This window comes from Prionailurus viverrinus, chromosome B4, assembly GCF_022837055.1.
Source record: "Prionailurus viverrinus isolate Anna chromosome B4, UM_Priviv_1.0, whole genome shotgun sequence".
NCBI classification, from domain to species: domain Eukaryota; kingdom Metazoa; phylum Chordata; class Mammalia; order Carnivora; family Felidae; genus Prionailurus; species Prionailurus viverrinus.
The window spans coordinates 134,090,480-134,104,361 of NC_062567.1; the positions used below are offsets into that span (position 1 = coordinate 134,090,480).

The 13,882-nt window shown below is 59.0% G+C and overlaps 1 protein-coding gene across 2 annotated transcripts; it reads right to left on the reverse strand.

The window, feature by feature from the left end:
* Positions 1-130: 130 nt before the first annotated feature.
* PNPLA5 (patatin like phospholipase domain containing 5) lies at positions 131-13,138 on the reverse strand. Of its 2 annotated transcripts, none has more exons than XM_047864843.1 (9): positions 12,852-13,138; positions 12,236-12,468; positions 9,907-9,972; positions 9,390-9,599; positions 7,888-7,948; positions 6,393-6,578; positions 4,216-4,348; positions 1,757-1,873; positions 131-1,141 (listed from the first exon to the last, which is right to left on the reverse strand). In XM_047864843.1, exons 1-9 carry the CDS (start codon positions 13,042-13,044, stop codon positions 1,057-1,059), a joined length of 1,284 nt encoding a protein of 427 aa, XP_047720799.1. In that variant the 5' UTR covers positions 13,045-13,138; the 3' UTR covers positions 131-1,056. The 2 variants fall into 2 exon arrangements, with proteins under 2 accessions (XP_047720799.1, XP_047720800.1); XM_047864844.1 differs by lacking the exon at positions 12,852-13,138 and adding an exon at positions 12,619-12,804.
* Between the last annotated feature and the right edge of the window lie 744 nt (positions 13,139-13,882).

The following is a 13,882-nucleotide window of genomic DNA, read 5'->3' on the forward strand; positions in this document are numbered from 1 at the left end:
CCAGAATGCAAGTTGCGTTCGCGGCTGTGACCCCAGAGCCTACAACCCATTAAGTATAAATCAAATGGGTGAACGAACGGATGCATGAATGGTTCGTGATCTCTTTTCTTCAGATTTATTCCTTTGCCTCCTTTTTCTCTAGCTCATGCCTCCATTTCTCCACTCTCTACTCTCTGCCCGAGAGAGAAAGGGGCCCGGGAGTGGGGTGTGTGGAGGCACAGCTCCGCCATGAGACTTCTCAAGCAACAAGGGGATAGTGCCACAGTGCTGGCAGCCAGGGGCCCTTGGGCACCCCAACAGGACACACAGAGGTGGGATTCTAAGAAGACTGTAACCCCTCTCTCCCCTGCACCTTCCTGTCTCCTGGTTGTGGGGGCTCCCGCTGTATGGACCCAGTAGGAAATCATCAGAGATCAAGGTTCCTGGAATGAGGCAGGCCATGGGGGTTACCCTGGACAAAGGAGGTCAGAGAAAGGATCCCATCATTTCCATTTGCCTTCCAATCTCCGGTATGAGCATATGGCATTTTCTCCATTTCCTGTAAGGCGCCCTTCAAACAGCTCAGCAACACCCCGAATCCTGCTTCCCAGCCCATGCTGCCCCCGAGCCCCTTGACACGGAAATTCCGGAACCAAGATGGGTGTCTCAGCTCCTGCCTTCCTTTTTCCCTCTGATGAGACAGGGGCAGGGTGACCTGGATACAGTGACCCAGGGACATACCAACGGGCTGGGCCTCTCCCAAAAAAGGAGTCTTTGGGCCCCAGGGAGCTGGCTCCAAGGAGCAGGGGCTCCAGAGGGGCTGGTGGGACTTCCTCTGGTTCCTGGGGGTCACCCCACCCGCCCAGTCAGGGACCAGAGTCTGAGAGGAAAGGGAGGCTGTCCCCTCCATCGTCCACTCGGCAGACAATTCCAGTGCTGGCCCTGGGCCGAGGGTTGGGCTCTAAGCTCTGGGAGACGAGTCAGGACTCAAGGACTGGAAGCAGATGTGGGCACAGGATCAGGGCCAGGGCAAGGGTCAGGGGAGGCCAGTCACTGGTCTGGCTCTCTTTGTGCCCCTCAGGCCTGATGGGGAGGTCTGGGCTCCTTGGCCGGGTCCACAGGAGGAGGTGCCCCAGGCTGGAGGGGGCTGGTGACCGGCAGGCTGCGGAGGAAGCAGAAGGCGGTGAATGCAAGCTTTCAGAGCCTGGGACTGGACGAAGGGCAGGGGGAAGCCGTTGGGGGGGGGGGGGGGGGCAGCCCTCGCATCCAGCGAAGTCCCTCTGCCCCCAGATGCTGCCATGAGGAAGGCCCCGAGCCCCTCATTCCGGCCACACTGGGGTTCCTGGCATGGCCCAACAAGTGTCTGTCGGGTGGGGTGGGAGGACATCAGGGTCTCCAGCCAGTAGGGAGGCAGGCTGAGAGACAGCAGCCCCAACCCAGACCCCGCACAGGACCTGGAGGGACATCTGGAAGGCTGTCGGAAGGGCTGGCTGGGATCTGGCAGAGCAGGGGAAGCCACTCGGCCCGTGAGCCTGGACCCTGCCTCTGTGAGCAGGTCCAGCAGGCCGACCGGTGTGGCCGGTCAGCTCCTCCATCCAGGCCCAGCACAGGTCTGACCCACGGCGGTGACCGAACACAGGCGCCAGGGACCGCGCGGGAGCACGGGGAGAAGGACGCGGAAGGTGTGCCGCCCTGCCTGTCCGGGATCCAGACAAACAGCCTTTCTCCGCCAGGGACCCGGCTCCCCCTCCGCCCCAGGCCCATCCGCCAACCTCACCTGAACAGCCTGCGGAGCTGGTCCTTCGACCTGGAGCAGATCCGGAGGCCCAAGCTCTGCAGCTCACCCTGTATCCACCCCAAGTCGGCCGGCACATCCGGAAGCCATGCCACCAGCCTGGAGGAAAGGGCAGCAAACAGCTGAGCCCGAGCGTGCGGCCCAGCAGAGCCCCCCCCTCCCCGCGGGCCCGGGGCAGAGCCGGGTGCCTCCCTGCACCCGAGGCCCCAGGCCCAAAGGAAGTGAAATAGGGGGTGAGAAGCCCCCGCGGTATCGGCCCCGCCACAGAGCCGGGTAGCGACTCCACGGGAAGCCCAAGCGGGAAAGGGCGGGGCTCTGGGGTCAGGCCGGCTCGGGGTTGTGGCCCGGCCGCCCTGCTCATCAGCTGTGTGCCCTGGGCAGGTCAGGGAACCTCTCCGGGCCTCAGTTTCCTCACCCGCCTAAAGAGGACCGTCACCTGGCCTAGAGTCCCTAACCTCCTTCATATCTCTGCCCCACCCTCTCCTCCCCAGACCTGCCCTCCTTCCTCCACAGCCCTCCATCCACTCTCCTCTTAGCACCAGTGACTTTCCTGAAACATACATCTGATCATAGCCCAAACCCTCCCGTGGCTCCCCATGTGCCGGCTCAGCAGAGGGCCAGCTCATCCCATTATGGCTGAGCGCGTGCCTGGCTGGGCACCTTCCCAGACTCACGGGACACTGCAGGGCCTCACTCCCAACGTGCCGCCTTTAGCAGAGCTTCTAAACCAGGGCCTTGAACTGGCGCTCCACAGGGTGTCGTATGAGAAGCAAAACATAAGTAGACCATCACCTCCCTTGTTCTGGACCTTCTGCCTCTATTATTGCAACCTGCATGTGCATGTAGGTTACAGAGAATGCTAAGGAAGAACTTCCCTGTGGTCTGAACAAGTTTTCCCATCAGTGCTCCTATCTGGACTTCTGTTTTTTGTTTTTGGCTGAAAAGGTTAGACTTTGCTTTTATCCTTTTTGACTTCAGCCTGTGGTTTCAACCTAACAGCTCAGCACGAGGAGAATCTGAGTCAGCAGAAAGCTCTCTCCTGGCTTTGGGCCACTGGCAATTTCAGCATCAGGGCTGATCCAGTGGCCCATGGTCATAGACCTCTTAGAGAATAAAGAATTTTTTTTTAAATGCAGTTCTCCCCGTGACACTTCCCTACTGAAACGCTTCACTGTGTTCCCACCACTGTTAGGATGAAAACCACAGTCCTCACTTGGCTATAGAGCCCCGCATGTCTAGCCCCTGCCAGCCACCGCCACACCACCTCACCACCAGCCCCGTCTTGTACAGCACCCCACCTTTTGGTTCCAGCCACACTGGCCTCCAAAGAGCCTTACTTCCTCTGCCTTCTGCCCCAGGACCTTTGCATATGTTGTTCCGTCCGTCTGAATGCTTTGCCCTTCCCTCTTTGCCTGGTGGACCCAGCCTTCAGATTAGGACTCAAAAGTTACTTCCCTTAGGCAGCCTTCCCTGACCAGATTGCCCCTAGTGTGAGCTGTCTCAGTTCACAGGCAGTGTAGACCTCTTTTAGGAAACACAGCCAGGATAGACCTCTCTAGGTATCTCTGGACAGAGGTGTGATTGCACAGAGGTGTGATGGTTCATGGGCTGCGAGCTCCACAGGGTGAGGGGCTAGATCTGAGTCAGGGCTGCCTCCCTATCCCCAGCCAAGCCCTGGCCAGGCCCTCAATAACTACTGGTGGAATGAATAAACCAGAAATGCAGAGTGATCCATTAGTCAGCAAAGTTAAAATGGTTAGAGAGGGCTTAACCACAACCAGTCTGTCCTGGAAGGGCCTTGGTTTTTTTTGTTTTTTTATGTTTATTTTTGGGAGACAGAGAGAGACAGAGAGAGAGCATTAACAGAAAGCGGCAGAGAGAGAGGGAGACACAGAATCCGAAGCAGGCTCCAGGCTCCGAGCTGTCAGCACAGAACCCGACGCAAGGCTCGAACCCACGAACCGTGAGATCACGACCTGAGCTGAAGCTGGATGCCACCCAGGCACTCCATGGGCTTTGTTTTACAGAAAAGGAACTGAGGCCCAGAGAGGTCAAGACACCTGTCCCAGGCCACACAGCTAATCTGAGCCAGACCCACCCCCACCCCCCCCCCCCCCCCCGGAGTCATTTCCCCAGACATAGTGCATTTTCTCTGAGGCTCTAACAGGTAGAGCGAAGGGCCAAAGGGCCTAGAGACAGGCGAGCGGCCAGGATGCTGACCCGGGGGCCCCATTTCTGATCAGTCGGTCACAGCTGCTACACCATCTCCCCAGTGGTCCCGTCTCGCAGGGGGAGACCACCGAGACTCCGCTGGGCTGTGTGACCAAGACTGAGCAGCAGGGGAGGCCAGCCAGGCCCCGCCCACCCGGCGCGCCGGCTGCCCCTCCCGCCACAATCCGGGACAAGCCAGGCCCCTCCCAGGAGCCCTGGCTGGGCCTCACCTTCTGCTCCGGAAGTAAACATACTCGAAGGGTAGCGTCCAGGGCAGTAGGAAGTAGGTCAGGGCCCGCCCGGGCCCTGACCGACAGAATTGGGCCCAGGGGCTGGTGTCCCTCATACATGCTTTCTTCAGTGCTACGAGAGAAGCCGTGGCGTGACCAGCCAGCCCTCCAGCCAGCCCCCCGTCCACCATCACCCTTAGGGAAGGTGGCCTGAACCCCTGTCCACCTCACACAGTCTGCAAACTGCGCCTGCCCCCCGCCCTCCATCTGCAGAGGGGAAAAAAAAAAAAAAAAACCGGCACGCCTGATCAAGCCCCTCGCAGGAGCCGGCAGGGGGCGAGGCACTCAGGTCGTGCTCTCGCATCAGTGTCCCTGATGTTGGCAGGGCGTGCCCCTGTCCCAGATGAGGAGACTGAGGTTCAGAGTGGAGAAGTGACCTGCCCAAAGACCATCCCAGGAAGAGGCAGGCCCAGGGTGGACCCAAGGCCTGCCAGGCTCCCCGAGCTCTTTCCATCTCTAGATGGCCGTCTAGAGACGGCCACTTGGAGGGGTCACAGACAGCACGGCACAAAGACCCAGCTGCTCGTTTACCTGCCGCGTGCCCCAGGACGGGTCCCTTCCCTTCCCTGAGCGGAGGCTACCTCCTCTGAAAAGGATCTCCCTCCCAGGCAGGCAGGAGAGGATTAGGGAATGTCCGTCAAGGGTTGGCCAGCTCAGTCCCAGGGGCGTGCTGGCTGTGACGCCCCATCCCGGAGGCGGCTCTCTGGTGCCCCCACGTGGCGGCAGGGATGCTGCCTTGGTCCCAGAGCTCCAAGCTTGGACCTCAGGGGCTCAGCACAGATCCAGACCCATTTCCGCACGCCCGTCTGGTCTCCGGCGCAGGAGGAGGCTGCGTCCCCTCGCCCACCCACATTGTCCTTGCTCTGACCTCAACCACCATCGTCTCTGCTTCCAGCCTCCCCACCCCCGCCCGTAGCCCGTCCCACCCCAGCTAGGTGCAGTGAACACAGGATCTAGAGTTCAGAGAAGTACTCAACTCTGAAAAGGAGGGGGTGCCCTCTGTAAGCACCCCCCACCCCTGCAGTGGCTCCCCATCTCTCTCCTCCTGCAGTTTCAAAGCCACCTGCCTGACCCTCCCAGCCTCTGCTCCCCTGCCCCTCAACCACAATGCTGTGGCCACAGGGGCCTCCAGCTGCCCCCACCAAACCCAGGACATTTGCACATGCTGTACCTTCTGCCTGGCCACTCGTCTGCCCCCTTTTGCCTGGCCACCACGCCTCCTTCCAAGTCTCACTTAGATGCTGTTCAAACCCACGTCCCCGCCACCATTACACATGCCTGGCCTCTGCTGTTGTGGCAGTTGTGACTCTGGGGTCACTAAGCAGGAGAGCAGACTAAATGGTTCACAGCAGAATGGTTCGCTGCTCTGGCAGTTTGTTAGCTGTATGACTTTGGACAAGTCACTTAACCTCTCTGTGCAACGGTTTCCGTACGATGGGGACAATTCAGTGTCATCCTCGTGGCATTGTTGGGAGGGTGAGAGGAGCCCATCACCATGTGTGGAGAGTCCAGAACCCTCTGTGTGTGATTCTCTTAGGTCCCTCAGGACTTCCTGCGCTTCCCCTGGGCAGTGGGCAAAGACCTGGCTTTCTGAGGCACGGATTTGGGTGTGAATCTCCCAACCGCCTCTCTGAGCTTCAGTTTCCTCATCAGTGGAACGGGGTAAGAAAAACACCAGGGTTGGGGCGCCTGGGTGGCTCGGTCGGTTAAGCGTCCGACTTCGGCTCAGGTCACGATCTCGCCGTCCGTGAGTTCAAGCCCCGCGTCGGGCTCCGTGCTGACAGCTCAGAGCCTGGGGCCTGTTTCAGATTCTGTGTCTCCCTCTCTCTCTGCCCCTCCCCTGTTCATGCTCTGTCTCTCTCTGTCTCAAAAATAAATAAACGTTAAAAAAATTTTTTTTAAAAAAGAAAAACACCAGGGCGCACGGTTGTGGAGCGGAGTGAGTGACACAACAGGTAAAAAGGCCTTGGCATCACACTTGGCACTCGGGAGACGCTCAGTAAATGAGTCCTGTCCTCTTCCAGGCCGCGAGGCCCTTCAGGGTAGGGTCCCTGCCCCCAGGCCCCTGTGCGCAGGGCACGTGGTAGGTGAGCAAGGGCATGAAGGAAGGGCAGTACCAGCCTCCAGCTCTGGTGAGAGCCGCTCGAAGTCGGGCACGTCCTTGACCAGCACGTTGGGCACTGACCAGTTGACAGACAGGCCCCCCTTCTGGCCACCGTCATGGTCGGTGTCCTGGGTCCCATTCGCGGGGGCTGGGGGCTCCTTAGACACCAGCATGCAAAGCACTGGTTCCTTGGTAAGTCCTGGGTCAGCAGAGAAGAGGGACACGACAGGTCAGCACATCTGGAGCTCCCTGGCGACAGTGACTCCCCTGGCCCTCCACGCCACCTGCACCTCTCAATCCCCAAACCCAGCTCTGGGGACCTGCTCGCTGCCGAATGGACCCGCGGCTCATCCTGAACGACCTCTTCCTGCTCTCCCCTGGCCCTTCTCTGCTCCATTTCCCATGCACTTTCTAGTGGTTAATCAGATCCCAGACCATGACGAACCGGTCCAAGGTTCAAATCCTAATGCCAACACCTGCTAGCTATGTGGTCTAGGTGCTCAACGCTTCGGTTTCCTCTTTGACAAAGGAGAAAATTCCAGTCTGCTTTATGGGGTTGTTCTGAGAATTGAACGAGACAAATACCTAAAGCTCAAGCCCAGATCTGGGCACATTTTAAGCGCTCAGCAGATTCTTCCTGCTGCTCTGTGTTTGGGGCTGTAGTGTGGAGGGTAAAGGACTTGGGGTCTGGAGCCGGACAGCCTGGGCTCAAATCTCAGAACTACCCCTTTGAAGAGCAGTGCTCTTGGGACGCCTGGGTGGCTCAGTCGGTGAAGCGTCCGACTTCGGCTCAGGTTATGATCTCACAGTCTGTGAGTTCGAGGCCTGCATCGGGCTCTGTGCCGACAGCTCGGAGCCTGGAGCCTGCTTCGGATTCTGTGTCTCCCTCTCTCTCTGCCCCTCCCCCGTTCATGGTCTGTCTCTCTCTGTCTCAAAAATAAAATAAACATTAAAAAAAAAAAAGCAGTGTCCTGTGGGAGGACAATCGAGCTCTCCAACTGGGAAGACCTCTCTGGCCCACCCCTCCCGCATGAACACACACACACACACACACACACACACTCCTGCAGCCAAACTGAGCTGTGTTCACTGAAGGTGCTGGGCCCTGTTCCTTTGCTCATCCGCCCTCTTCCTTTCTGTCTCCAACCTTTCCGTATTTTTCATAACTAGTCAAAACCCAGCTTATCTGTTGCCACCGCCTCCAGGAAGCCCTCCTTGCCCACCCCCCAGGCCGGGTCAGTGTCCCCTCTGACACCGTAGGCGTAAGCATCCCTCCATCTCCGTGGGGAGACGTCTCTCTCTTGGTCTGTTCCCCCACCCTGGACTAAGAACAGTTCAAGAGCAGGGCACATGTGTGATCCTCTCTGGGTCCCCAGCATCCAGCTCAGGCCAGGCACAGAGTAGATGCTGAGGAAGAGAATAAGTGAGCTGAGGTCCCGAAAAACTCAAACACCTGAAAAGCAAGGTCCACTTGGGACCCCGGGGAAGCAGGATGCCCGGCCACCTACCGCGTCTCTCCAGGAACCTGAGGGCGTCCAGGTAGCCTTGTCTGCAATTGTCAGCTACCATCTGCCAACACACAGGTCAGGGTGGGATGAGGAAGGCCCAGACCCGCCCCTCGAGCTGGCAGTTCGTAGGCCAGAGACCCGTCTTCAACTGGAAGCAATCCCTGCCCAGCCCACGCTCCCAAGAGGCCCCTCAGCAGGGTTCAAGGCCCCCACTGCTGGGCGGGGACTGCTTCCAGTTGAAGATCTGCGATCTGTTCAAGCTGCTTCCCTCCCCATGACCCCGTGTCACCTCCCTCCTCTAAGACTCCTTGGCGGGAAGGGGGGGCTCCTGCTCCAGACTCTCCTCTCTCTGGTCTCAGTTCCCTCCTCTGGAAAATGGGATAACTCGGCCCAGGTCAGGATGCCTGGGACATCGTCTGGTTCCCTGTTGGTCAATGCATGGTCCTTTGGTGTTTATTTCCAGAACCAGCCTGAGACGGCAGAGGAAACTGGGGGCCCACACCTGCCTGTCTCAATCAGAGCTCCCCTAGTGGGGAAAAGGCACCTATCGGGCCCGAAGGGAGCTCCACCTTCCCACGCTATGGGGCCTTGGAATGGCCACGCCACCTTTCTGAGAGCTTTAGCTTTTCCTTGACTGTAAGATGGGGCTGAGATTTTTTGCCCACCCCACAGGTATAGGGGAGATGAGAGGACGGGAACATGAACTTGTGTCATAGATTAGAAAACACGACAGAACCGAGGTGCCTGGCTGGCTCAGTCAGTAGAGCGTGTGGCTCTTAATCTCGGGGCTGAGTTCGAGCCCCTGGTGTGGCACGGAGTTTACTTAAAGTAAAAAACAAAACAAAATAAAACACGACAGAACCAAAACACGTCTGAAGGAACAGGGGAGGCCAAGGCACGGTTGGGTGTGTTATGGGGATAAACCATTTGCTGTCAAATTCCCCATTTTCCCAAAATACCGGGGGGAAAAAAAGCAGGAAATGTAAGTCTGTTGTCCACCTTTGTCTGTGTTTCTGCCTCGCCTCCACGGGGATGGTCAATCTGGCCACAGTCTAGGGTGGTGGCGGTTCAGAGCACGGGTCTGGGCTAGCTGAGGATTTGGAACCTGGCTTTGCTGCTTCTGGGCTGTGTGACTCTGAACAGGTTGCTTAACCTCTCTGAGCCTTGGTGTCCCCCCCTGAGAAAGGAGATGATAACAGTACCTTCTCACAGAGCCTGACCCAGGGAAGTATCCACAGAGGCCTGGCTCAACCCCATGCTCGGGAGAGTTGGCCTTAGCATGCCTTGATATGGGCCCAGTCCCAACTCAAGACTTGCTCGGGCAGGGGAAGGAGAGTATGGGCACCACCTGAGCCCCGAGGGCTCGGACGTAAGACTCGGGACGTGTATCCTAACTTCCCTGAGGTGGCGGGGAGGGTGTGGGGACACAGTCTGACTCAGAGGACCCTTGATCATGGCCAAGCCTCTTATACCTTCCAGGCGGGTGCCGGGGCCAGACCTACCTCAGGGCTGGGGGATATGAGGGAGGCAAACCCCAGGAAGAAGTTCTTGGTGGATATCTGGAAACTCGCATTGAAGGTGTTCAGCTCGTGAATGCTGGCCGAGGTGCTCTGGGGGCAGATGTCCACTGTCCCGTGGAAAGGGGACACGGTGATGGTGGAGGGAGAGTCCGCGAAGGGCAGGTTGTTGCTCAGGCCCCCGTCAAAGTAGCGCTGCAATTCGTGTGGGCTGTCTGCTCAGGATGCCTGCCCTCTCCCCATACCGCCATGGAGCCACCGGCCAGAAATGGGCTGCAGCCGGTGACCTCCAGCTGCCCCGGAGCCACTGGGTCCACCCGAGCCCAGGATGTTCTGAGCACCGCCCCCCAGGAGCAGGGAATCTGGGGTGGAGGGCTGGCACGCAGCAGGTGCTCAAGAGGCACGGGTTCCCTCCCCCCACACGGCTGTCAGCGCTAGGAACACTGGGCCACCCAGAGCACGGGGCGGGGACTCAGTCATCAAGCCCCCCAAGTGCACTTACCTCCCCTCTGAATTCGGGGGGGATCGTCCCACAGTAGAAAGGAATGTATAAAGTACAGACCAGAGCCTGGGAAGACGAGTAAGTGGAAACACAATTGTTCACACTCCTGCTGTTGGGAACCTGCTCGGGGCAGAGCAGCCTGCGAAGTACGCGGCATGAGTTTTGTGCTCAGGGAAGGGAAATGGGGCCCAGAGAGGTGTCACGTCCCAGCTGGGTTCTCAAGGTCAAGAAGGCACTTGAAGGCAAGCCTGTCATGACACCCACCCTCGTCTTCCTGCCGATGGGTCCTTGCTCACTCGAAACTGCTGCTGGGACTTCCCTTTCCCCCAGGGACAAACAGAGGCACCAAGTACCCATTTCCCCTTCACCCAGTGGGCAGGAACTCTCCGCCAACAATCTAGATATGCCTCCCACGGTGTGCTCCCTGAACACCGATTCAGCCAGAGGCATCTCAAAGAAGAAACCCTGACTTCCGGTTAAGCGTAAGACTCTTGGTTTCAGCTCAGGTCGTGATCTCACGGCGGTTCGTGAGTTTGAGCCCCGCATCGGACTCCACGATGACAGTGCAAAGCCTGCTTGGGATTCTTTCTCTGTCTCTGCCCCTCCCCCACTCATGTTCTTTCTCTCTCTCTCTCTCTCTCTCTCCCTCTCACTTCTCTCTCAATAAATAAATAACCTTAAAAGGGGCGCCTGGGTGGCTCAGTCAGTTAAGCATCTGACTGTTGATTTTGGCTCAGGTCATGATCTCACGGTTCAGGAGTTGGAGCCCCAAGTCAGTCCCTGAGCTGATGGCATAGAGCCTGCTTGGAATTTTCTCCCTCTCTCTTAAAATAAATAAATAAACATTTAAAAAAGAAGAAGAAGAAACCCTGACTTATTTACCCACTTGGGAAACACTGTGTCCACTCTTCCCATGCCCAGGACCATGCCCAGGAAATGGGAGCAGCAGAAATCTGCGGGTGCGGGGGACAGGAGGAGAGGGTCCTCAGCCACCCAGGGGGTCTGCCCACGTCCGTCCCAAAGACTTGACCTCCTTCCCGGGTGCCTCCCCCTCTCCATCTCAGATTTTCTGTGCCCTTCCCAGCAGAGGCTCTGACAAATCCTGCAGTGAAAACGATGCTTAACATATTGACATTGGGGGCTCGAGAATTCTGCCTTGTGAGTGGGAGATGGGGTGGGAGGGGGCTGTCCTGAACACCGTGGGATATTTAGCAGCATCCTTGGCCTCTACCCACGAAGTGTCAGTACTTTGTGCCCCCCCACACAGAGCTGTGATAAACGAAAATGCCTCCAACGTTGTCAGATGTCACTGGGGGGTGGGATGGGGAGGCAAAAGAATCACCTCTGGTTGAGAAACACTGATGTAGAGCTTACCAAACTCATCAAGCATGGAACCTTGTCTCGAGGTCTCCTTGGAAATATGCCTCCAACCCTCTCTGGGAAATGCAGAAGGCATCCTGTCCCTAACCAGTTGGAAATGCAAGTGGGAGCCTTGTTCACACAGATAACAGTGACAGCAGCTAATGTTTACTGAGTACCTATTACGTGCCAGGTCCTGTGCTATGTGCCATACAGGCAAAGACATTGGGACACCCTTTAGGTGTCAGTGACATCAAGAGCCAGTGGACATCAAGACACAGCAAGGGACTGGCCCCTCTCTTGTACACACGACGAATTCCAATCAGCACAGAGGCACAGACTCAGAAACAGTCCCCATGCTGGGGGCTGGGGGCTGCGGTCAGCAAGGTGAAGCAGGTTCTGCATTAGGGCTCCCAGTCTGGGTGGAAGGCACAGACCCTAACAGGAAGGGAAGGCAGAGCTGCGATGGGGGAGCTGAGGCCCTCCAGGGTAGGGACCTGCCTCCCTACCTGCCTGAGCTCTCCCGGGGACCCAACCCCTACTGAGCCCGCCTGAACACCCCCACAGCCTGTCGCCGGCCTCTCTCCCCGACCTGTGGCTCTCTGTCACAACCTCCTGTTTTATAACAATACTGGATTGTTTCCTCTTCCATCGTGGGCAGGCACGCCTCTGGAAAAGCAGCCCCTTCAGGGGCCCTGAGCACAGAAGCCTGACTTTGCCCCCTCCCCAGCCATACCCTTCTCTGTGTGCAGCCATGGGGCCTTCCCAAAGCAAGCCGGGAGCATGGGCACTCCGCGCTCACCCTGTGGCTCCTCTCTGCACCTCCACTGTCTTGTTTGTAAACAAACCCAAGGCTAAGGTCACCCCACCCCCAAGGAGTGTCTGTCCCTGGAAAGCACCTGAAAGTCCCTGGTAGGAGATGGGGCCCAGTCCCCTGTCTCCAGGGCCCGGGTCCCACCCCTGCTCTCACCTGGATGACTTCCCTGCGGTTCGCGAAGTCGGTGACTATGATGTTGTGGCCATCGGGCCAGCGGGTCAGCGAGATGCCCAGCCGCTGGGAGGCCAGGACATGAATGTCGGTGGGCAGTAAGTCCTGCAGCTGCTGTCTGATGTGCTCGATGGGCGCGAAGGCAGGGTGGAAGATACCCAGGCTGAGGCGCTCCACCTGCTTGACCATGCCCAGTACATGGGAGCAGCAGAAATCTGCGGGTGCGGGGGACAGGAGGAGAGGGTCCTCAGCCACCCAGGGGTCTGCCCACGTCCGTCCCAAAGACTTGACCTCCTTCCCGGGTGTCTCCCCCTCTCCATCTCAGATCTTCTGTGCCCAGCCCTGCGTTCAAATGCTCCGTCCACCTTGTGATCTCGGGAGCAGGATCCCCAGCTCTGCTCGGTCCTCTGCGAAACAAGGGTAACCACAGCCCCGAGTCCTCAGGGTTCTCATAAGGCTTAGATGGGAGCATGCTGGATGCAAAGGGCGCAGGCCCCAGCGCCCGGCACGAGGCCCCGAAACGCCCCTCTCGGCGCCCTCCATCCCGCGTGGAGCCAGCGTCCCGCCGCGCTCCTCGCCCGCGCCGTCCCCCGCGCACCGACGGTCTTGCCCGAGACGATGCTGATGGCGTTGAGCGCCCCGGACGAGGAGCCGTAGAAGCGGCGGGCGCCCCGGAGGAGGTGCGGGGCGCGCTCCCTGAGGCAGCTGGTCACACCCACGTGGTAGAGCCCCAGGAAGCCGGCGCCCGCGAAGGACAGGCTCCAGCTGCCCTCCTCCTCGTAACAGTGCATGGCGGTCGGGGCCGCCGGGCTGGGGTCGGGACGGAGACGGGCCGGGCCGCCGCACGGGGACAGTCAGCGCTGGAGAGGAGAGGTCGCTCCGAAGAAAAGCTCTGGCGGGAGCCGGGGCCCCGCCCTACGTGCACCTGCCCCGCCCCGTGCACCTGCCCCGCCCCGGGCTGGGTCGCCCGCCGCCCCAGCCAATGAGGTTCCAGGGCCGCGATGCCCCGCCCTCAGGGGTGTGGCAGGTTTGACCCCGGTGTACCAGCTCGCTGGGCGGACTCCGGAGACGCCCCACACCGCTGCTGTACGGGGCGGGGGGGGGGGTCTTGGGGGTCAAGCCAGACTTAACTCTGCAGCTGTGCTAGTTCAAGGCCCAGGCACAGGCAGAGCCAGCCCCCGCCAGCGGTGCGGCTTTGCCCAAACTACCCACTCTCTCTGGGCTACAGGCTTTCAGCGTGATAGGAGGGGCTTGGGCACCAGCCTTCTCTGCTCTGATCGCTGCTCCTCTGGCCCAGACTCACCATCGACTGGCCCAGCCCGGGGGTGGGGTGGCAACGGGGGCAGCAGGCCCAAGCACTGTGCCGAGCGTTCTTTGCAGTCACCCTCACAGAGTCGTGTGGGTCAGGATCACCGTGTCTACGCCCAGTTGTGGACCCTGAGCCCTGGAGAAGCTTGGGCACGGGTAGGGCCACAAAGTGCTTCCAAGAAAACTTGCCCACAGCCTGTAAACGGGGCCAGTGAGTGGTTCTGTAAGTCAAGCAGGCAACGAGTGAAATTAAATACCCCCCGCAAATTACGTGATGTGTTCACCGGCGTGTGGCAGACACGGAGGTGGGCGGAAGCATTG

Excerpts from the sequence above, each read along its gene's own strand:
- PNPLA5 (XM_047864843.1), bottom strand. The coding sequence starts at position 13,044 with ATGCACTGTTACGAGGAGGAGGGCAGCTGGAGCCTGTCCTTCGCGGGC. Across the intron at positions 9,973-12,235 it reads ACCGCAGGGAAGTCATCCAG|GCTCTGGTCTGTACTTTATA; the intron begins GTGAGAGCAGGG and ends TCGTCTTCCCAG. Across the intron at positions 1,142-1,756 it reads CAGCTCCGCAGGCTGTTCAG|CCTGCCGGTCACCAGCCCCC; the intron begins GTGAGGTTGGCG and ends CTTCCTCCGCAG.